Genomic DNA, 22,246 nt, shown 5'->3' on the forward strand with positions numbered 1-22,246 from the left:
ATGTTCACAAATTCTGTCTGTCTCAAATTCAAATGACCTATTGACATGACAAATTGTACATTGTATTGCAAAAGCATTTATAAGAGCATTAAAAAACAACAGCAACATCAACAGTTCTGTATTGAACAAGTCTGAAACTGTTTACTTTCAGTGGTGTGTTTGTCTGTCTGTCTCTCTCTCTCTCTCTCTCTCTCTCTCTCTCTCTCTCTCTCTCTCTCTCTCTCTCACACACACACACACACACACACACACACACACACACACACACACACACACACACACACACACACACACACACACACACACACACACACACACACACACACACACACACACACACACATGCCTACACACGTTCGAGCACAAACTTTGATGGTTATCATCAGACTAAATAATTTATGTAAAAAGTATTCATTACATTTGGCAATCCATATCGAAAATAAATTGCAAACAAGTTCTATAGAAACTATGTCTATAGAATGTATCTTTAGAAATCTGTGTAACAATGATTCATTGATTGAGATCAGTTAATAATATAAATGTATAAAACCGAACGAGAAGAGATGCAAATCAAAAGTTTGATAGTAAGAGCTTTATTACTGTGAATGAAACATATAGATGAAACTATTTTATGTAGTGAAAAGGATACTTTGTGATTTTGTGTTTGTTCTAAATATGCTGAAATGTTTGAAAAAAGTGCTCATATGAGTTATATGAGTTAAAATGTAGGCTACACCTTGTGAAAATGGTAAATTAAAAGAATAAAAGTAGGCCAAAAGAGTAGAAATAGAGTTTCTGTTATCCCTGTATAAAACATTTATCAAATAAAATGACAACGTGTTCCAATGTGTTATGTATTACCTTTTTCAGATTCAATGATTGAATACTTTTAGATTTATTTCACAGTGATATAAATTCACAAAATGAGTAGGTACTATCAACATCCACATATTTGGAGACAATATATTTTATGCAATATTTAAAAATTTAATTTAATTTTATCTCCGAAAACGTCACATGACATCATCGAGAACAAACCAATGGAAGCCGTTCTAGCGCATAAGCCCCGCCCTAGAAAAAATCGAACATGGCTGGCTCTGGGCTGGACCATAGAGTGCTGAACTGATCCGAAATCTTCAGATCTGTTGCAGAAGGTAAGTGAACGTCTGTCACTGCTAAGTCTTTGTTTACTAGTGTTCGTGTTTTAATGCCTTAACATAACGCTTGCTCTGTGGTAGGCTGCATTTAAACGGAGAGCTGATGTTGTTGCCTTCGACTTTTACTGCGATAAAATAGTCATAATAAACTTATATAGCCTACACAAATCATTTTAACTTTTGACATTTATGACTAGTTCTAGATCTCTTCTGATTTATGTTTAAATATTGGATTTTATTGTTGTAACGCTATGTTTTTTTAGTGCAATATCTAAAAAGTTCTCGTTTGTTGACACTCGTCCGTCCAGGGGGTCAAAGTTCAGTGTTAGGGAGATGAAGATGGCCCTGCTGAGCTCTCTCGTGACCCCGGGACTCCGTGGAGCCCTTTACTACACCGGGACCAGGAGCTCATCCTCAGGAACCCTTCTTATCAAAGATCCACTCAACTTCTGGTGTGGTGGCCGAGTCAACCTCGAAGATGTGAAATCCAAATCTGAACCAGTATATGAGCCTGCAACGGGTAATGCATTTACAAAACTTTCTTCATTTCACCTCACTCTATGCATTGACCAATCAGACTTTGCCCCATCACATGATCACAGTCACATCTGGCTATGTCTGTAAATTGATTTTATTTAGGCATGTTCTATGAATAAAAACATTATCATCCCGTTGTGTCTTGAATGCATCACAGGCCGCGTCCTTTGCCAGCTGCACGCTTGTGGAGCCACAGAGGTGGATGCAGCTGTTAGGAGCGCCAGTGCTGCTTTTACAGCGTGGAGTAAACTGGCAGGCATGGAAAGAGCCAGAGTCATGCTGGAGGCTGCAAGACTCATTGAGGTAGACTGGAATGCATTGATCCGACATCCATTACATATCAAGGTTGCATTGATTCAAATAGGGTTGAGTCTGATCTTTTCAGTATTTTCTGTTGTTGAGAATAGAAGAGAAGAGAGGAGATTGCTGAGATAGAGGTAGTCAACAATGGCAAGTCCATCACAGAAGCCCGTTTAGATGTGGACTCAGCCAGACTGTCCATTGAGTATTTTGCAGGACAAGCCACCACCGTTTCAGGTTAGTAGTTTTGCTATTGATCATTCTCATTTGAATGATTTCTGATGGATCATCAGTGTCACACTGAAGACTGGAGTAATGATGCTGAAAATTCAGCTTTGCACCACAGGAATAAATCACATTTTAAAATATATTCAAATAGAAAAGTTATTTTAAATTGAAAAAATGATTTTTGATCACCAAAAACGTAATTATTCCAAACTTTAAAATTAAAATGATGGTTATGTTAACCTAATTGAGAGATTCATACAGATGGGTTATCGGCTATTCTATCTCAGGTCAGCATGTTCAGCTACCAGGAGGTTCATTTGCCTACACGCGTCGGGAGCCACTGGGTGTGTGTGTGGGAATAGGAGCCTGGAACTATCCCTTCCAGATCGCCGCCTGGAAATCTGCCCCTGCCATCGCTTGTGGTATGTATTATATAAATTATATTAGTGTGGCTTAGCAAAGTTTCTTACTGATTCCCTGGAATCACACATAATGAATGTAGGAATCCACCGATAAGCCAATAATTTGTTGTGAATGTTATTATGGCCAATAGCTGGTAAATGGAAATTAAAATTGTATCCCCCGGTTTCACAGAAGGCTTAAGCTAGTCCCAGACTAAAATGCATGTTTGTGCTGTTTTAACTGAAAGCAACTTGCACTGACAGACCTTAAAATATTGTTTTGTCTCAAGATGCACACCAGTAATGTTTTTTTTTTCTCTCTAAATGCCCTAATTGAACTAAGGCCTAATCCTGGCTTAATCTGAGCCCTGTCTGTGAAACCAAGCCTTTATGATTTTTTTACAAAATAAATAAATTTTAAAGGCATCACCACATTTGCTAAAGGTATGCTTTACGTATTTATTTTAAAGGGGTTAGTTCACCCAAAAATTTTAATTGTGTCATTATTACTCACCCTCATGTTGTTCCAAAGCCGTAAGACCTTCGTTCATCTTCGGAATACAAATTAAGATATTTTTGATGAAATCCGAGAGCTTTCTGAACCAGCCATAGAAAGGCCCAGAAAGGTAGTAAAGAGATCATTAAAATAGTCCATGTGACTACAGTGGTTCAATGTTAATGTTATGAAGCGATGACTCAGCATCACACGCATGCGTCGAGAAGAAATTGTTGAATAAAGTCGTTATTTTTGTTTGTTTTTTGCGCACAAAAAGTCTTCTCGACACTTCATAAAAAATGCTACATTGTTTTTACTAGCTTTCTGGATCATGAAAGCGTTCATTAAAATTGCTGTCTATGTGGGGTCAGAAAGCCATCGGATATCATCAAAAATATCTTAATTTGTGTTCTGAAGATGAACGAAGGTCTTACAGGTTTGGAATGACATGAGGGTGACTTATTAATGACAGAATTTTCGTTTTGGGGTGAACTATCCCTTTAAGATTTAATTTAAAGTAAGTGGTAGATGACAGCAAAGATAATCTAATTGAGCATGCACTATTATGTATCCAATTACAGATGATACCAATAAATAAAGAAATATCTCTAATATTGGCAGATAAATTACTATTGTAGTACCAATATATTGCCCATTCCCTATTTTGAATACATTTTATGTCACTTTGGATAAAAGTCTACCTATTTAATAAATGTAAATAAATAAATGTAGTTTCTCAGACTCCGTTTACAATCTTTCATGGCATATATCAGCTCTATTTATACCTGGCCTTAGTTTAGATAAGCCTAGTAAAGTCACAATGTAACATGCAGAACTTTTCTTCCGTATTATGACGTACTTCTGAGTGAAATGGAGTGCAGGGTCTTGGTTTTATCCATCAGTTGTTAATTGGATAGAGGCAGATCTGAATGTGAGCTTGCAGTTGATTGGAAGAAAGGATTAAACGATCGGAGAAGTCTGACATGCATTGCGAGCAAGCGGCAACCACCTACAGTTTCTCTTGAAGCCAATAGAGTGCCGAAGTAATGACGTCACTTTGTAGGCCAACCCGGAAGTTAGCGGCGCATGGGTTCCCTCGATCAAAAAGCCATACATTTTCCCCATAGACTTTTGGAAAATCGCAAAAAATAAGATCTGTGTTCAACAAAGAGTAATGACCCTTACACGTTTTGTCTACCAAGATAATCTTTACAAGTTAATCCAAAATGTATACATTTTGAAGCCCAAATAAAGCCGTCAGATATAAAATGCTAACGGTAGGCTATAAACGGACTACAGCACACCATGGTCACGGATCAACGTCATCATCAAGCTTCCTCAAACTTTATTTAAAAGCACGCTCGCTCATTATGATCTGCGCTGTGTATGAACACTTATCCACTTTTTCATGAGAAATATTGCCCATTCGTTTTTTCCAAAAATGTTAGAAACTAATTTTGTTTATGCGTGCCTCTCTGAGATTTATCTTTTGTTAATGTTTTTTCAGACAATATGATTATCACTGTGATAACATTAAATGACATGAAACACAACCCAGTCTCTTTTTGTTAAATGCAAGTTTATGTATGATCAATAATACAAAATGTATAATAAGCTACACATGAAATAAAGCAAACAATTCAGTCAAACATTCAAAGTCAGTGCTAGTCGGCAAACTTACAACGGTAACGTACAGTTATAGCCTAAAAATAAACAAGTAATGAAACTTATCTTTGCACTCAGCCTAAACGATTTGCCAGGGAACAAATTATAGATCCATGAGAGCAAATATGGGCCGTTAAATCTCCACAAGACTAATTATAGCTGGAGACGCCACAGAGACATCAGAGCCAGCGGCAGACGTCAGAAGGACTAGCCGAGGAAAGTCAACTCTCGCCGGCTAAACAAGCGCTGACCGCCGCTGACTCACTGGAGCTCACAACTCCGATAACACCAGATAAAATGTTTATATAGGCACTCTTCTTATAAATAAACCACAGATTTGAGCTTTAAACAACTACATTATCGACTGAAAAAGTCTTAAAACTAAGTTGTCACACATTAACAGTAGATTTTAACACAAAAAGACGTGTAAACACAGCCCATGTCAGCCATTTCTCAACGAGACAAACATGTGAAGAGAGTAAACTCCAAATGTTCAAGCATCCAACTTTGCGCGAATAGCGCGATTTATTCACGCCACATAAGTTCTTCATAAGGCTGAAACGCGGGCTAGTGAGAGATTGCCTGTTTGTCACGATGACGTCTAAAGTCCCCGCCAAAGGATGTAGTCCCTTTTAGCAACTTGTTAGCAACCATCGTTTTTAAGACACAATAAAGTCTTAAAAAATCACAAGCAGGTTATAACTAGTGTGTTTTATGTCATAGATTAAAACGTGAAAACATATAGAGGCTTTGTTAACCACAGACCTTATTTCAGGCGATTTAGCAAAAACCCATTCAAAAAACCCATAGACTTTAGGGCGAGGGAACCCATAGGGCTAAAATGCTAACTCACTTCCGCGTTTTGGCCTACAAAGTGACGTCATTACTTCGGCACTCTATATAGAAGTGACTTAAACTGCAATTCATCGACTGGCTGCTAGAGACAGGCTCCATGTTAAAATGCCCAACTTTACAGCAGAAAAAAACATGTTTACAGCCTGGTACAAAAAGTGGTTTTGGTCTATACAGCTACTCATGACAACTGTGAGGGGGTGAATTTTTTAATAACTGTCTGTTAGTCATCACGTCACCTCAGCTCCACCCACGTCCCGCCTCTCTGCCCATTTTCTGTTATCCGGGAGTGATGTGCGGTGACGAGGCTTCAAAACTGCACTTCAGATACCTACGGGTGACGTCACGGACACTGTCCATATTTTTAAACAGTCTATGATTACGAGAGACTTCTGTCGTTTCACTGGAAAATCTTAGTATGACGTTTTGCTTAAAAATTACACGGTCAGTTTTTTTTTTTTAATGAAATATATGCATGAATTGTTCAAAATAATTAAGATGCATTTAGAAAATAGGGTGAATGTCCATTTCATTCCGACTTCATCGTCAGTTTTGCTCTCACTTAGGGGTTAGAGATTTGAGCAAACCCCTAAACTTTGCTGTTAAATTGTGGCACATAACACGTCCTGCCATGGAGTGGTACCTCAAAGCTGTTAAAGTGAACAACCTTACAATTTTTACCTGGTGGATTTTAAAACCTAATCTCTGACCCTAATCTGTTGATTCTCCATATACTTACCTCATTGTTCACTTCTATGATATGTCCTATTATATTACATAGAATGAAGGCCAAGTATTGTAACCCTTACTCTGGATTTGTCCTCTGCATTCAACCTATCCAAGTTAGTGCACACACATTAGGAGTAGTGAGTAGTGATTGGATTGGTTGCCCTGCTCAAGGGCACCTCAGTCATTTCCTGCCGCAACCTTCTGTTTACTCTTTAACCATTAGGCCACAACTCGCACAATTCACACTAGACATAAAAAATGTGAAACTCTCTATCATGTTGAAGGCTATTGAACTCTATTTGTTTAATACCCTCTTCATTCCCTCTTGATCTATCCTAGATCTGTGCCTGAAATGATTATCTTAACATTCTCCATTTACAGTCTGCTATTACGCTTCAATTGTAGGCAACTCCATGGTGTTCAAGCCATCTCCGGTGACCCCCATGACTGCAGTGCTGCTGGCCGAGATTTATTCACAGGCTGGAGCTCCTGAGGGCCTGTTCAATGTGGTACAGGGCGGAGAAGAGACAGGTTCTCTTCTATGTCATCACTCATCTGTGGCTAAGATCTCCTTCACAGGAAGTGTGTCCACAGGAAAGAAAGTAAGAGGACTCCAGCATTAGCTGTCACAGAGGGTTAGTTCTGTTAGCTAATTCTGTCATCAGTTACTTACCCTCATGCCATTCCAAACCCATAAGACTCTGGTTAATCTTCGAAACACAAATTAAGATATTTCTGTCTCTCATTTGATAGTTCAGGTAAACAAATATGCAAGATTCAAGAAGGTCATTATGGCGTTGTGAAAGTAATCCATATGTAGTCTTGTGAAGAGATACGATCACATTTTATAATAAACAGATGAGATTTAGGATTTTATTCATATATAAATAGAGCGGGGACACAAATGGCAAACACTGTGACATTTGTCTGTGTCATGCGCTAGAACAAACCTCATTGGTTCTCGTGCATCACGCACATTCAAACTTATGTGTTTATATGTGATGTTCTGTATGTGTGTCGATCGTTAGATGAATACAAGCCTAAATTAAATAGGCTTAAGGCCTGTTCACAGTCACAGTAAGAACAATAACTATAAAGATAACTATATTAGCGTCCACACCAGCGAATCATATCGTTCTGTTTATTAAAGGGTTAGTTCACCCAAAAATGAAAATTCTGTCATTAATTACTTACCCTCATGTCGTTCGACACCCGTAAGACCTCCGTTCATCTTCGGAACACAAATGAAGATATTTTAGTTGAAATCTGATGGCTCTGAAAGGCCTCCATTGGCACAATGCACGGTACACTCTCAAGACCCTTAAAAGGTACTAAAGACGTCGTTACAAAGTCCATCTCACTACAGTGGTTCTACAATAACTTTATGGAGTGACGAGAATAGTTTTTGTGCGCAAAAAAACCCTAAATAACGACTTGTATAGTGATGACGATTTCAAAACACGGCATCATGAAGCTTCGAAGCGTTATGAATCAGTGAGTCGATTCAGCAGTTTGGATCGCCAAATTTCAGCAGTTTGGCGGTTTGACACGCGATCCGAATCATGATTCGACTCACTGATTCAGAACGCTTCGAAGCTTCATGATGCCGTGTTTTGAAATCGTCATCACTATATAAGTCGTTATTTAGGGTTTTTCTGCCCACAAAAACTATTCTCGTCACTCCATAAAGCTATTTTAGAACCACTGTAGTGAGATGGACTTTGTAACGACGTCTTTAGTACCTTTTAAGGGTCTTGAGAGTGAACCGTGCATTGTGCCAATGGAGGCCTTTCAGAGCCATCAGATTTCAACTAAAATATCTTCATTTGTGTTCTGAAGATGAACGGAGGTCTTACGGGTGTCGAACGACATGAGGGTAAGTAATTAATGACAGAATTTTCATTTTTGGGTGAACTAACCCTTTAAGTGCACACTGCAGTTCTGTCATCTGCTGCTTTAAATGCCCATGCTCTTGATAGTTGGGTGGATTCTGATTGGCTGCCAGTGTTTTTAAAAAGGAATTATGCACACATCCAACAGACTTTTTGCAGGTGCTCGATCAAATGAAGCATTTAACTAAAAGTAAACAAGAATCTGCACACGGCCACTACTGCTTCCAAGGATTTATTAAAAAGAAACGTTTCGACCCAAATGGTCTTCGTCAGGCTTGTTTACTTTGTGTCAGTGTTATTAATCATTTATTTGCTGGGGGGAAATATCACTTTGATTCCAACAATATTGTTTGTCTTTGTCCTATGTGTGAACAGGTTTACTAATAAACCGGAAAAAAAAACTTTAATAGTCAAGCTATAACTTTTATTTCATACGTTAAAAAAACAACTCAATGGATTAGTCATTTCTTGTATATGTAACTGATCATTTGACCCTTGCTACTCCTTTCCCTCACCCATGATTTATTAATAAACAAAGAGCACAAGAAAAACGGTTAAAAAGCATCAATTAAAAACAAGTTAAACTAAATCTGTTCATCAAATAAAGAGATTGCATCTCTTCACAAGACTTTGATTAAACTGCTTGATTCATATGGATTCTTTTTATGACACCTTTATGACTTCTTGGATCTTTTAGGTTTTGGTTACCTGGACTGTCAATAAAGAGACAAAAACCTTTAAAATTTCTTTCAAATATCGATAACACTATAAAATATGGTTTCATTAGTTAACTTATCATGAACTAATAATGAACTGCACTTCTATTTACTAATATTAGTTCATTTCAACATTTACTAATACATAATTAAAATCAAATGTTGGATTTGTTAACATTAGTTCATGCACTGTGAACTAACATGAACAAACGACTGTATTTTTATTAACTAACATTAATAAATGCTGTAAAAATGGTCTTGTTGTTAGTTAATTAAGAACATTACATTAGGAACATCAAGTTAATTCATTAAGAACATCAACATTACCTAATCTTAACAAACGAGACCCCTTATTGTGAAGTGTTACCAAAATATCTTAACTTGTGTTTAAGTCATCTGGGTTTGGAATGAGGGCGATTAAATGATGACAGAATTTTTGTTTTTGGGTGAACTATCCCTTTAAGCATTTGGTTAAATCTAAGTTGTGTGTATTATGCTTGATGTTATACAGTTTTCTAATAGTAGTGGTAATGGATACTATCCTGGAATGCACTTCCTGTGTTTAAATGCATGTTTTGTCCCAACAGATCATGGAAATGGCCTCCCGAGGGGTCAAACCAGTGACACTGGAGCTTGGAGGTAAATCTCCACTGATCATCTTTGAGGACACTGACCTTGAAAATGCAGTTAGAGGAGCACTCATGGCCAACTTCCTGTCTCAAGGCCAGGTACTGCATTGAAAGGTCAAGTCAAAGTATGAACATACATCGTTTTCCTTCTGATTCATATAAAATCTATTTTTTCGAGAGTTAGCCATGTCCAGGCACTAACAAAGCTCCTTCTCATCTACCTGGCCGTACACACAAAGTCACAGGTGGTCACAGCCAAGCTGATATACACAACTGCAATATTGCTTTAGACAATATTTATACAATATTATAACGGATGTTTATTACAATAATATTGGTTTATGCAGCATTTTAGTTTACACAGTCTTTTAAGCTATAATGTCTGATTAAAAATGTGTTATATAAAAATATATAAAATAAATCAAATGCATTTCAGAGATGAAAAACAGAAAATACTCTGTAAGATTTTTTAATATAGTAAAAACAGTAATATCGTGAAATATTATTACAATTTTAAAGAACTGCTTTCTATTTGTAGATATTTTAAAATGTAATACATTCCTGTGGTGCAAAGCTGAATTTTCAGCATCATTACTCCAGTGTCACATGATCTTCAGAAATCATTATAATATGCTGATTTGCTGCTCTAGAAACATTTATTATTATTATCCATGTTGAAAACAGTTTTGCCGCTTAATATTTTTGTGTAAACCAATTATTAATTCTTTTTCTTCAGGATTCTTTGATGAATAGAAAGTTTAAAACCTCAGCATTGATTTTAAATAGAAACCTTTTGTTACATTATTAATGTCTTTACTGTCATTTTTGATGTATCCTTGCTGAATAAACGTATTAAATAATTGATTTGAAAAAGGCAGCATTACCGTTTTTCACATGTTTTATATTGAGTAATTCAACAGTTTGACTGCAGTTATTCCCTTATAATATCAGATTGGACACTAATAATAATTTAAAAAAAAAACTCTTACATGGGCCTATATACTGTTTATGGTCAAATATGCATCTAATAATATACTCTTCATGATCTTCATATTCATACAAACATGTATTACTCCATTCCTTAATATTTCTTTTTTTATGTATTCTCCACGTGTAGGTGTGCAGTAATGGAACTAGAGTTTTTGTGCAAAGCTCAATTGTTCCTCAATTCTTGAAAGAGGTGGTCAGGAGAACTAAAGCCATCCTGATAGGCGACCCTCTGTTGGAGGAGACTCGTATGGGAGCTCTGGTCAGCAAACCACACCTGGACAAGGTGCTGGGATATGTGAACCAAGCTAAGAAAGAGGTATAGCTGTGTGTTTAGTAGAAAAGATTCATTGAGTAGCATGATTATGTTGTGAAAAATGATTCTTCATGCTCCCTCCCAAATATTCTATCACAATTTGAGCCTGATTGTCATCCTGGAATATGGCCATGATGTGTCTTCCTACATGGTTGTTTAAGAAATGAAAAGCTACACACTCCAATCAGGGTTAGAAGAATTGTTGCCTAACATATAACATGCTAGAAACATAACCAATGCAATAATAATCCAATATACTCTTAAGCATTTGCCTATTTAAAGGAACACGGCGACTTTTTGGGAGCTTATTCACTGTATCCCGGCGTGAGCCTTTAAATCCAAACAGCGACTTTTATATGGCTTGGTAAAGTAGTTTCTTTTTCTTGACAGGGAGCCAGAGTGCTCTGTGGAGGGGAGCCCTTTACCCCAACAGATCCTAAACTAAAAGATGGGTACTACATGACACCATGTGTGCTCGGTGAGTTAGAAAAACTGTTGGCAGCTGATGTTTTGAGGCCATGTGTTTTGGAAACATTCAACGGTGTATTTTTCATTCTGTTCATTTCCTTAAATCAGTCTGTTCAGTGTGTTCATTCACGTCTTGTTTTCAGATGGCTGCACAGATGACATGACGTGTGTCAAAGAGGAAATCTTTGGGCCTGTGATGTCAGTACTGTCCTTCGACACTGAGGACGAGGTTCTTCGACGAGCCAATGACAGCTCTCTGGGTCTGGCTGCAGGGGTCTTTACTAAGTAAAGTGAAAGTTTTTTCCAAATAGTTTTAAGTTGTATACACTACCTTTCAAACATTTGGGGTCGGTAAGATTTTTAGTTTTTATGAGAAGTTATATTCATCCATCTATGGAAGCTTGTTTCCGCCACAGAATAAAAAATAAAAAAAGGTAATTGCGACTTTATCTTACAATTAAAAGGAGACTTAAACAATAAAGAGACTTTTTTTCTCTCAGAATTGTGTGGTATGAAGTTGCAATTGACCTATCGGTAAGCCCCTCCCCTCGAACGGAGATGAGCCAATAGCAGTTGAGTATCAGTTGCGCTGGGACCGGAACTCGGACATCTTTAGGTGTCAGCGCCATAGAGAAACATTGGAAAATCCGAAGCGCTCATCGATTTGATGGTGTTTATGCTACAAAAATGCTAAAATGTCGTGCCTGAGGTACTGTAGCACTGATTCCAGGGATCCTGAGAGGATTTTCTGTTTGTCATACTCTCGTTAAGTTACGAGTAAGGTCCCTGCTAACATACAAACCGAAATAACGAACTGTTCTCACGCCATGTAACACTGTAACGTTAGGTCAAAAACACGAAGGTCTACATTTCAGTGCCTCTCCATATTAAACTGGTTATATGTAAATTAATTTAATTTTAGATATGTTTAAGGTCTACATTATCTGTCCTACTAAGGAGGACTCCTATTTTGATGGATATTATAGTTTACGGCTAACGTAGTGAAAGAAAGAGCTTGCACGCAGTTTATCTGAGTTGTTTTGCAAATACAAATTTTACCAGTTATTAACTGCACCCTCGAAAAGGCATACGGTTTGTGTATATGTTTGTTTACTGTTATTTGTATGAGTGTTTTTGTGTAATTTTCTGTGTATGTTAATGGTAATGCAACGGAGAGAGATAGTTTGTGAATGAGACATTAATGCAGTAGCGCACTTCTTATGCTTTGTTTGTTCAGCTCTTACGATGATTTTTTTTTGGAGTGAAAAAGGACATAAACCTGATAAACCATCAGTTAAGTTTGGCCATCATTCGGACGGGGTATACGCTACATTCTGTGTCCAAAAACATCTCGGGATAAGGTTTTCACACTGACAGCTGTCATTGTAAGATATAGCAACTCAGTTTGTTTGTCCGAGTTAGCAACAGTAACTAAGGGGGGCGGGGCTTACCGATAAGTCAATTGCGAGATATAAAGTCAGAAATCATTCTATTATGATTTGCTCTTCAATAAACATTTCTTATTATCATTATCAATGTGGAAAACAGTTGTGCTGCTTAATATTTTTGTGGAAACCATGATACATTATTTTCAGGATTCTTAGAAATAGAAAGTTCAAGTGAAAAGCATTTATTTGAAATAGAATTGTCTTTACTGTCGAATTTGATTAATTTAATGTGTCCTTGCTGAGTAAATTTCCTTCGACAAATATTTCTTACGAATGTTTGAATTGTGGTACATGTGATTTGGTTGATGTTTCCGTAAGTTAACAAAGCTAGACTGGGGCTTTCCCGTTTACTCATATTTTCTTTTCCTGTCTGTTTCTGACTCTCTAGAGATATTAAGAGAGCACATCGAGTTATAGAAAACCTGCAGGCTGGATCTTGCTTCATCAATAACTACAATATCACCCCTGTGGAGGTGCCATTTGGAGGATACAAGGCCTCAGGTGGAGTGACAACAGGAGTTTACTTATCATTTTGTGTGTGTGTGTGTTGTTGGCTCTATAGCACTAAACACTCACTGTCCTCAAATTAAACTCAACCTTCTACCTCTGATTTCAGGTATTGGAAGAGAAAATGGCCAGGTGACCATTGAATTTTATTCTCAGTTGAAGACTGTGGTGGTGGAGATGGGTGATGTGGATAGTCTCTTTTAAACACGAGCCAGAGATATTCTGGTCTCAGATTAATGATTGGATCCTACTGGAAGATCTCAATGAGGGATTACCCACGTAGCCTAAAGACTGACACACACAGTTACTGAAATGTATTAATTTTCATTATTACTAATGGATCATTAATATTAGCCTGCTAACATAATTTCTGTCATGTAATGGCAGCTGTCTGTGAATATTTCACAATCAAGTGCCTGTACTGTAGGATGGTACAATTCTTAATGAGTGTAAGAGAGTGTAAACTGCATTTATTTGAAAGAAACTATCATTATATTTGATTGTTAAATAGCTATAATGTTTTTTTTGGAGGGGAGGGGGGTTAATAACAACATAATGTATCAGATCTCGCTGGTGCTGTGAATATATGCTTTTCCTATTAATTAGCTTGAGGAAACACTATGCATGGTAATATTTTTGAAATAAATGACAAAAGGCAGTACATAATTGTAATAAAGGAGTTTGTGTATAAAGGAGGTAGTCTGAAGTATTGTTTATTTTATGTACATACTCTTGTACAGCTGATGTGTCATGCATTTAACATTTTCTACATTCAGCGAATAAATATCTCATTCCTTCTTTATCAACTCCAAACAGGAAGTCACCTCATTATAAATAAATTATAATTGCTCCTAGAATATAAGAGTGAATTTTCTAGAACTAATTACCTAGTCAAAAACTTTTAAACTTCTACCTGGTAAAAATCCAGCTTTACTATATTTCGAATAAAAAATATTGTCAAAAAACAAAAACATGTTTGTCTGATGTGAACATGTTGTGGGTTTTAAAAGCATTTCTTCTTTTTCCTCCTTGGAAGTTTGCTTCTCACACATTTCCTCTGTGCAAATGTATAATGAAAAAGCATCAAAATATGTTTTTAATATATATATATATAAAAAACACTTTATCGCCATAAAAATCATAAATTTCTTACCTTTGCTATAGCTTTTTTGGACTGTTTAAACTGTGCAAGAGATTCTGCAAAAGGTCAAGACATTCAGCAAATACTCCAAAGCAGGCCAGAACTTCTGAACAAAAAGTTTTAGATACTTACCATCTTCAGATGGCAGATCCTGGTCACAGCCTTTGGTCACCTGTCACAAGAGAAATGTTTCAGAATCCAGTCTGGTGAACACATATCAAAGCTTCCATTAAGATCTGCTTTGCACCGTTTCTGCTGCTCTGATTTGAGAGAGAGAGGGTGTCTCCATCTCTGTGTCGTTCTCACTCAACTGGCCCCCCTCTTGTAGCTTTCCAAGACGGTTCTGTGCTGCCGTCACGCGCAACTTCATAGCGTGGAAGCGAGACTGCAGATCACCCACTCTGAAGTGCACTGCAGTTCCCTCGAACCACAGGCTGTCATTTATACCTGCCTGGAATCCTGGTGGCTCGTATTCGGGTGGAGTGACTCAAGTTGCAAGGAGACAAAAGCACATTTATAGATCATTCTATATAATTTATAGATCCCCTCTAGCATTGATATTTCACTAAGCACATTTATTTGATCCCAGTTACAATTGATGTAGTTACAACACTTCAATGCATTGTCATGAATCAACAGTTCTTATCCACTTCTCTCCTCATACTGCAGAAGGATATATTGTACCATCATCATAGTAGTAGAGTTTCATCGTGAGGTTAACGGCAGTGGGCAGAGCTTCTAGATTCTGCATGAGGAGGAACAGCTTCCTGATCAGGAGCGTTGAAGCTTTCTTAGTGTCCTCTAAGGTCACTCTCATCTTCCCAGTCACATTACTGAAATGAAGAAAAGAGGTGAGGAGTAGTCTGTGTGAAGTGAATGTAGAATGTGAAATTTAAAAATTTTTTTTTTTTTTTTTTTACATTAATGTACACTAAATTGGTAGCATACTGTCCAAAACTATACCCACTACCATTCAAAAGTTTAGGATCGGTAAGATTTTTTATGTTTTTGAAGTATCTTATGATCACTAAGGCTGCATTTATCTAAAATACAGTTTCAAAAATAAAACATTAAAATGTAATTTATTCCTGTGGCGATAAATCTGAAATTTCAGGAGTCATTACTCCAGACTTGATCCTTCAGAAATAATTTTATTATGCTGATTTGTTGCTCAAAAGAGTTCAAAAGAAAAGCGTTCATTTGAAATATAAATCTTTTGTGAAATCATAAATATATTTACTGTCACTTTTTATCATCTTAATGCATGAATAAAAGTAAAGATTTATTTAAAAGAAAATCTTACTAACCACAAACTTTTGAACGGCAGTGTACAGAATGATAATTATGTAGTAACCAACTGAGGACATACAGGAAATGCAAACTACAGAAAATCTAGTTTTACAGATACACTTGAGCAATGTATAATACTGCACCTCAGGATGTCCATCTGTGGTCCACACTCTGAGTATCTGAACTTAAACTGATAGGACTCAATCACATGCTGAGACAACCGACACATGCAAGAGACAAAACAGCAGGTTTGGAAAAGTCATATCATTGGTGTCCACATTTTTATTTGTATTGTTTCAAAACGTATAGCAGTGGGAAAAATTTTATTATGTGTAATGCAATAATTGACACATTTGCTAAATTTGATATTTTATTCCACTTAAGATGGAAATTATGAGATTAAATGCAATCATATTATTCCACTGACAGTCCTAAGAAACATAACCAATCTGCATATAATATTTTATAGTATTAATCTCTTTTTCCTTGTGACATACACACAAAAATGAAAAATCTTCTTTCTTTCACTGCAAAAAATGCTTTTCTTATTTAGTATTTTTGTCTTGTTTCTAGTCTAAATATAAAAAAAAATCCTAAATCAATTTGCATATGCAAGTAAAATGACAAGATTTTTTTTGTGTTTTCTGGAAAATAAAATCAAAATGAAGTGAGTTTTTGATTAAAACAAGCAACATTTTCTGCCAATGCTTTAGAATTGTCACAGGTATTCAGTGTTTTTGTTTTTTCAATTGTGTCTGAGGGGCCATTTACACAACACCATTTTCAGAATTTTGTGTTTTAGCCATTCATTTACGCCATTTTGAGGGCCTGAAAATGCTAACTTTTGAAAGTGCAATTTTTTTGAAAATGATACTGCTATCGTAATGCGAATTTGTGAAAACGGTGACGTCATACGCATGAGCATTACGTGTTCAGTCTATAGGTGCGTAGTGTTTCTTTACAACTACTAGCCTGGCAGCAGAATACAGTGTTTTAGTCAGTTTTGCAGATTCCAGTGAACTGGGATCATTTTGACAACGTTGTTGTCTGTACACAAAACTTTTCCGTTTTTAGTACATCATTGTTGTGTAAACGTACCCTAAGAACTCTATCTATCTATAGCCCTATTCGGACGGGATTAGTTTAACTTGGGGAGGTGGGGGTAAAGTAATTATTACCAGAGGTTCTCTGTGATTTTAGTCCCGTCCGAATGTGCCATCTCGGTTATCATTACGGACAATGTCAGTAAAGATTACGGAGACTTTTAACTTCTGTAAAAAGGTCCGGAAAAATGACCTCGGGTAATACTAATCCCGTTCGAATAGACTCGCTGTAAAAATGTACGGTAAAATTCCATCATGTACTGTTTAAAAGTAGTTTTTGGCGCATTTTGCAAGCATGGAGCCGCTTCAAATAGCACTCGGTTGCGTTGTAGGTGGTGGGACAACTCTGTGGCAAACCTCCAGTATTTTCCGCATACCATTTAAACCAAAAAGAAGATTGAAAGCACTTATTAGAGGCACAACACTTCTTTTAGCATTACATTAGAATATTTTTTAATATTCATATAATATAACATTTTTATTTAAGATTTTTTTAATATTCCGAGATTAAACACAGCGTTTCCTCCCTGCTCCAGTTTCGCGTTTTTCTTGTTGGCATGTTTGCTCACGTGATAACAGGAAGCAACGTCATACGACAAGGAGGTTACTGTGGTGCGTAAAGCAAGTTACCCCTCCCACTTCTGCTAGTTTTACTGAGATGTCTTATCCCGTGCGAATTGGCCATTAACATTACAGACGTCCTGAGGTAAAATTACTTTACCCCACCTCCTCATGTTAAACTAATCCCGTCCGAATAGGACTAGTTAACATGGTTTCTGATTATGTTCACCTGTGTCTTGTTTAGTTGTGCATTATTCTCTTGTGTTTATATTCCTGTGCTTGCAGGGCTCAAAATTAACTTATTTACTTGGTAGCACTGATGCTCCCAACTTCAAAAAGTTAGGAGCACCAGCAAAAATATAGGAGCACCACAACTAAAATGTTTATATATTATATTATATTATGTTTAAATGTTTCTGTCATGTGCAAGTAGGCTAAATCGGTCATTCAATTGTCAGAATAAAAAGCTGCTTGTCTGGAAAAAAATAGGATTTTTGTGTTATAAATATATTTTATTCTGAAGCAATATTCTCACCAGTGTTCTATCAGTTCTAGCTATCATAGCCTATTTAAATCTGCATATTTGTGATATTTACCCCGAGGGCATTTTTTTTTTACCTTTAAAAGGGGCATTCCCTAATCTTTTTAAAGGTATGCTTCATATTTCATTTTAAATTCTTAAATTTGATCAATACATTTAATTAGAATAATAAGACACTATAGGGCTGTTGCAAATCAAATTAAATAATTTTTGCTGAAAAATTACAATTGCATTGAATAATGTTATGATATTGTTTTAAATATATTTTGAATATACAAATAAGAAATGTTGGAAAGAATGATACTTTTAAACATGAAACTAAACCGCCAGTAGGTGGCGGCAGGTGACCGTCTTAATGAGTCATTGAGTCGTTCATTCAAACAACTGATTCATTCAAGAATGAGGCAGTTGTTTATGAATGGGTCATTAAATCTTTGACTATATCTTTGACCGATTCGTTCAAAACGCGGAATCATTCAGTAATGAAACATGACTTAGTGTTGCTGTAAGATTTAGAATTTGTCTTTAGTATAATAAAAAATATTAGCCAATTATTTGATTTTGGAATTCCACTTACACAGTACCTCGCACAGTATAAATAGTCTTGAACATGAAAGTATATTTCGAGGTCCTTGGCATGAAATAAAAAAAACCCTGATCTAAAAACATGGAAGACTTAAACTTACATTACTGTCATCTGGGCTAGTGTGTACCTGTGAATAAAAAAAACAGTGAATATATGTGTATTTCTTTAAAAATTATTATGAAAAAATTATGCATACTGACCCCAATGACCACCATTTGAAGCTGCAAAAATAAAGTAGATTAATGCAGTGGCAAAAATAAAAATAATAGAAAGATAGATTTATATCGACTGTAAATAAGTCGCTTTTGACTTACATATCTCTTCTCCAAAGCATCAAAACATCCCATCAGCCTTGGAGGACAGAAGTATGGTTATAATTACTTTTTATAGCATCTTAGCATTTTTTACACTTCAGTGAATCATACATTCAAATAAACAAATATGGCAATTTACTGTACAAATACAACATATGCAACATATTACCATTTGATGAGTTTGCCGGCTCCAGGGCAAGAACAGTCCTGTTTGAGGACTTTGATGCACAAATCTGAAGAACAACATTCATCGATGAACAAACAAGTTATTTCAAACAGCCTGATGTTCAGCCATTAATAAACCAGTGTGTATATTTATACCTTCCAGGTATCTGGATCTGTAGGAGTCCTCAGGAAAAATCCCACGCAGATAGGTGATGGAGGAGACAGCTATAACCACCATGCGCTTGACAAACACCAGTGACTGAGCCTCAGTATCCAGCGACTGTTGAAATACACTGGTTCAGTTCAATTCACAACGCAGCGTTACAAAGAAAAGTGCCTTGAAATCCACATTCTGTACATACACAAACGTTCACAAATGACACAGAATGACAAATGCTTTGTCATCCCATAGAATTGTAGCTTTGGGACGTTTTTAAGCATAGACGTGCTGTAAGATTTGCCGTAAAGCAAATGTCCTGTACTACTAAACATTTTTTATTTTATACCAAATATATATTTTACTAAATATTTTTTCTAATTTGACAATAAAATTGTTAGTATGTATAACCAATTTATGTTCCAAATTTGAAATTTATATCACAAAAAGGTTCCTTTGAGATAGTGTTTAGGCGCTATACTAAAAATAGCCACGGGGTGATACCCACATTCCACTGAAATTATTTTGATGCATTCTCCTGTCACAGATTAATACATTACTGTCACAAAACAATAAATATGGAACCTTGAGGGACCCAGACCTTTCCAACGATATGTTTTGTCAGCTTAGAAAAAGATTTTATTATAAAATACTAGACACTTTGATGGGTTGAATTTTATACATAATAAATACATTTTTCAACTGTAGTCTTTTAAAAAGGCATCTGAAATAATAAACTAAGTATAATAAAATGTGGCATTGTCAAAAATATAGATTTTTTGATACATATCGATACTGAAATGCTTCCAATACTAATACTAATTCCAATAGCCTCCCCTCACTCAATCGTTTAATTTGCTCTGGCAAATTTGAATTTCGGCGTGGAATTGAGAGTATTGCGCATAATTTTACTCATTCCCGCAGATTTTGGGCTTACACCCAAATTGCTCAGACATGAAGCCATCTTGAGTTTGTTTTCGCTGCCTTATTGCAATTAAACAGTCAAATACACACAAAATAATGTCAATCTTGGCGAGTATTCATGTAAACACGGTCAGTTATGTTTAAGTGAATGTAGAACAGAGTTGAGAAATAAAATGCACGTGTAACAGTATAATGGATACGTGCGTCAGGTCTTAAAGTGACAGCAGCCTAATAAAACAATTCACTGCACAGTTGCCAAGTCTCGGTTAAAAAAAAATCACGTCGCGGGTTGCGTTTTTTTGGGGCTTATTTTAAAAAGTGTGGTTTCTTGTTAGGAAAATATGACAAGCAACTTTTTTTTCTTTACATTTATGGTCGCTGTTTTGTCCAGTACATTGACGGACACTGTCTTCTCACAGCTAATAGCCAATCAGTGCAATGATACGAGTGCTGTAATAATTCGTGTGACGTTATAAATGCATGTTATAGTTAGTAGACGTAAATAGACGTATACATTTTCACAAACAATGCCACCAACAGAAATGTACAGAGATGGAGAGGAAACAGGGAGGAGAGGCACCTAATATAATATAAAACATATTTGTATAATGTATTTATCATTACAGGCTATAATAAAAAAAAACAAGTATACTTTAGTAACAGTAGGTATGGTTCCAATTTATTTTATTATAAATATGTGGCTAGATGGCAGCACTCCCTTAGTGCTTGCCAGCATCCGAATGTGCATACTATCCGTCCTAAATAGTATGTGTCATTAGTCATTTTCAATACTATTTGGGGCAGATAGTATTATCTTGCAGTGTGCGTGTTCTCTACTCCCTGCTCCTAATATGTGTGCACTAACTCCGACTATGGGTTACCATAATTGGCCTTCACGTCACTTTTTGCTCTTTTTCCATCTCCAAACCTATTCTGTTCACAGCTGATCAGAGGATTTTGCGTGCCCTTTATTGCAATCTGTTTTTGCTTTTCAAACTCTGAGAGGTTTCAGTCTAATATGTTGGAGGCTCATATGATGGTTTCTATTGATGAAGAAAATAATTGATCATAAATCATATTGATGATAATAAATAGCCTATTATAATAATATTATTGGGCTTGTTTTTGAAGCTGCGTTTGCTTATTTGTCTCGCGAGAGTTGGCAACACTGATTCACTGTCTGTCAAACATGACTATGATACCTAAACTGTGAGAACTGAGAACATAAGTCAAATATACTGAACATCAATTAGTCTTTATGTAACGTTACAGAAATATGAATTACCATCTCAGTTTACTATTCCTTTACTTTGGCAAACTGTGAAATAGTGAAAAGGACTGAAATTAAAAGCACTAATAATGGGTCTTAAAACATTACAACTGAAATATTAAGTTACAATATTTTGTTACTCGAATAGTGAAAGGGACTGAAATTAAAAGCACTAATAATGGGTCTTCTTAAAACATTACAACTGAAATATTACAATATTTTGTTACTCGCTTAGCAATATTTGGTGTACACCACGGCATTGACCTGCTTATTAAAGAAAATTAACGTTTTGTCTTGTCCAAAATTTCAGTTAACGTTACCTCAGGAATTGTTTATAGCAAAACGGTGGTAACAGCATAAGCGACAACAGACACTAATAATAATGTTGACAAAATAAAGAAAGTATGATTCTGACAGCTTCTTATAATGACTGAAGCAGAACTCAAATTAATGTAACGTTACTATAAGTTTACAGTAGTAAAACGAAGGCAAGCTAACTTGCTTAAAAGTTTAAATTAAGCCCCTTTGGATGGTAACGTATATTTTGTAAGAGTGTGTTTTATTTACGTTCACACTGTAAATATAATTGATTAAGTATCTCACCTCAGCAATCACCTGTTTGTCTTGAGTAAGTTTCTTCTGTCTGGTTGTCATGTTTGAGCTAACTTTAAAGTTAGCTTCCTCACACTGAAATGACCTCCTCAAAACTATTATGGCATCAATAAATAAATCAACAAGTTAAATAGTTAAATTAATCTATCGATGTTTATGTAAGACAGTGTTATTTGATAAATATTATAATTTATTAAAAACCGGACGAAGAATTTTTAAGGTAAATCGATGACCGCGACAAACCGATGAACGCG

At 36.1% G+C, this 22,246-nt stretch overlaps 2 protein-coding genes across 3 annotated transcripts; one reads left to right on the top strand and one right to left on the bottom strand.

Moving 5' to 3' along the window:
• The first annotated feature begins 1,059 nt into the window (after positions 1 to 1,059).
• On the top strand, positions 1,060 to 14,287 carry aldh9a1b (aldehyde dehydrogenase 9 family, member A1b). Of its 2 annotated transcripts, XM_079819183.1 has the most exons (12): positions 1,060 to 1,154; positions 1,466 to 1,677; positions 1,852 to 1,997; positions 2,102 to 2,231; positions 2,510 to 2,644; positions 6,771 to 6,967; positions 9,561 to 9,701; positions 10,720 to 10,908; positions 11,296 to 11,383; positions 11,517 to 11,658; positions 13,210 to 13,322; positions 13,438 to 14,287. In XM_079819183.1, the coding sequence occupies exons 2-12, from the start codon at positions 1,491 to 1,493 to the stop codon at positions 13,530 to 13,532; spliced, it is 1,563 nt and encodes a 520-aa protein (XP_079675309.1). In that variant the 5' UTR covers positions 1,060 to 1,154; positions 1,466 to 1,490; the 3' UTR covers positions 13,533 to 14,287. The 2 variants fall into 2 exon arrangements, with proteins under 2 accessions (XP_079675309.1, XP_079675310.1); XM_079819184.1 differs by having other exon boundaries at positions 1,139 to 1,677.
• Positions 14,288 to 14,331: 44 nt separating this feature from the next.
• Positions 14,332 to 22,034, bottom strand: zte38 (zebrafish testis-expressed 38; the record flags this gene model as incomplete). Its single annotated transcript, XM_079818446.1, has 12 exons — positions 14,332 to 14,385; positions 14,482 to 14,525; positions 14,602 to 14,641; positions 14,717 to 14,955; positions 15,154 to 15,302; positions 15,903 to 15,970; positions 18,651 to 18,677; positions 18,751 to 18,771; positions 18,865 to 18,901; positions 19,034 to 19,097; positions 19,186 to 19,309; positions 21,984 to 22,034. 12 exons carry the CDS (start codon positions 22,032 to 22,034, stop codon positions 14,332 to 14,334), a joined length of 918 nt encoding a protein of 305 aa, XP_079674572.1.
• Between the last annotated feature and the right edge of the window lie 212 nt (positions 22,035 to 22,246).

This window comes from Gobio gobio (genome assembly GCF_949357685.1).
Source record: "Gobio gobio genome assembly, chromosome: 6".
In the NCBI taxonomy this organism is placed as follows: Eukaryota; Metazoa; Chordata; class Actinopteri; order Cypriniformes; family Gobionidae; genus Gobio; species Gobio gobio.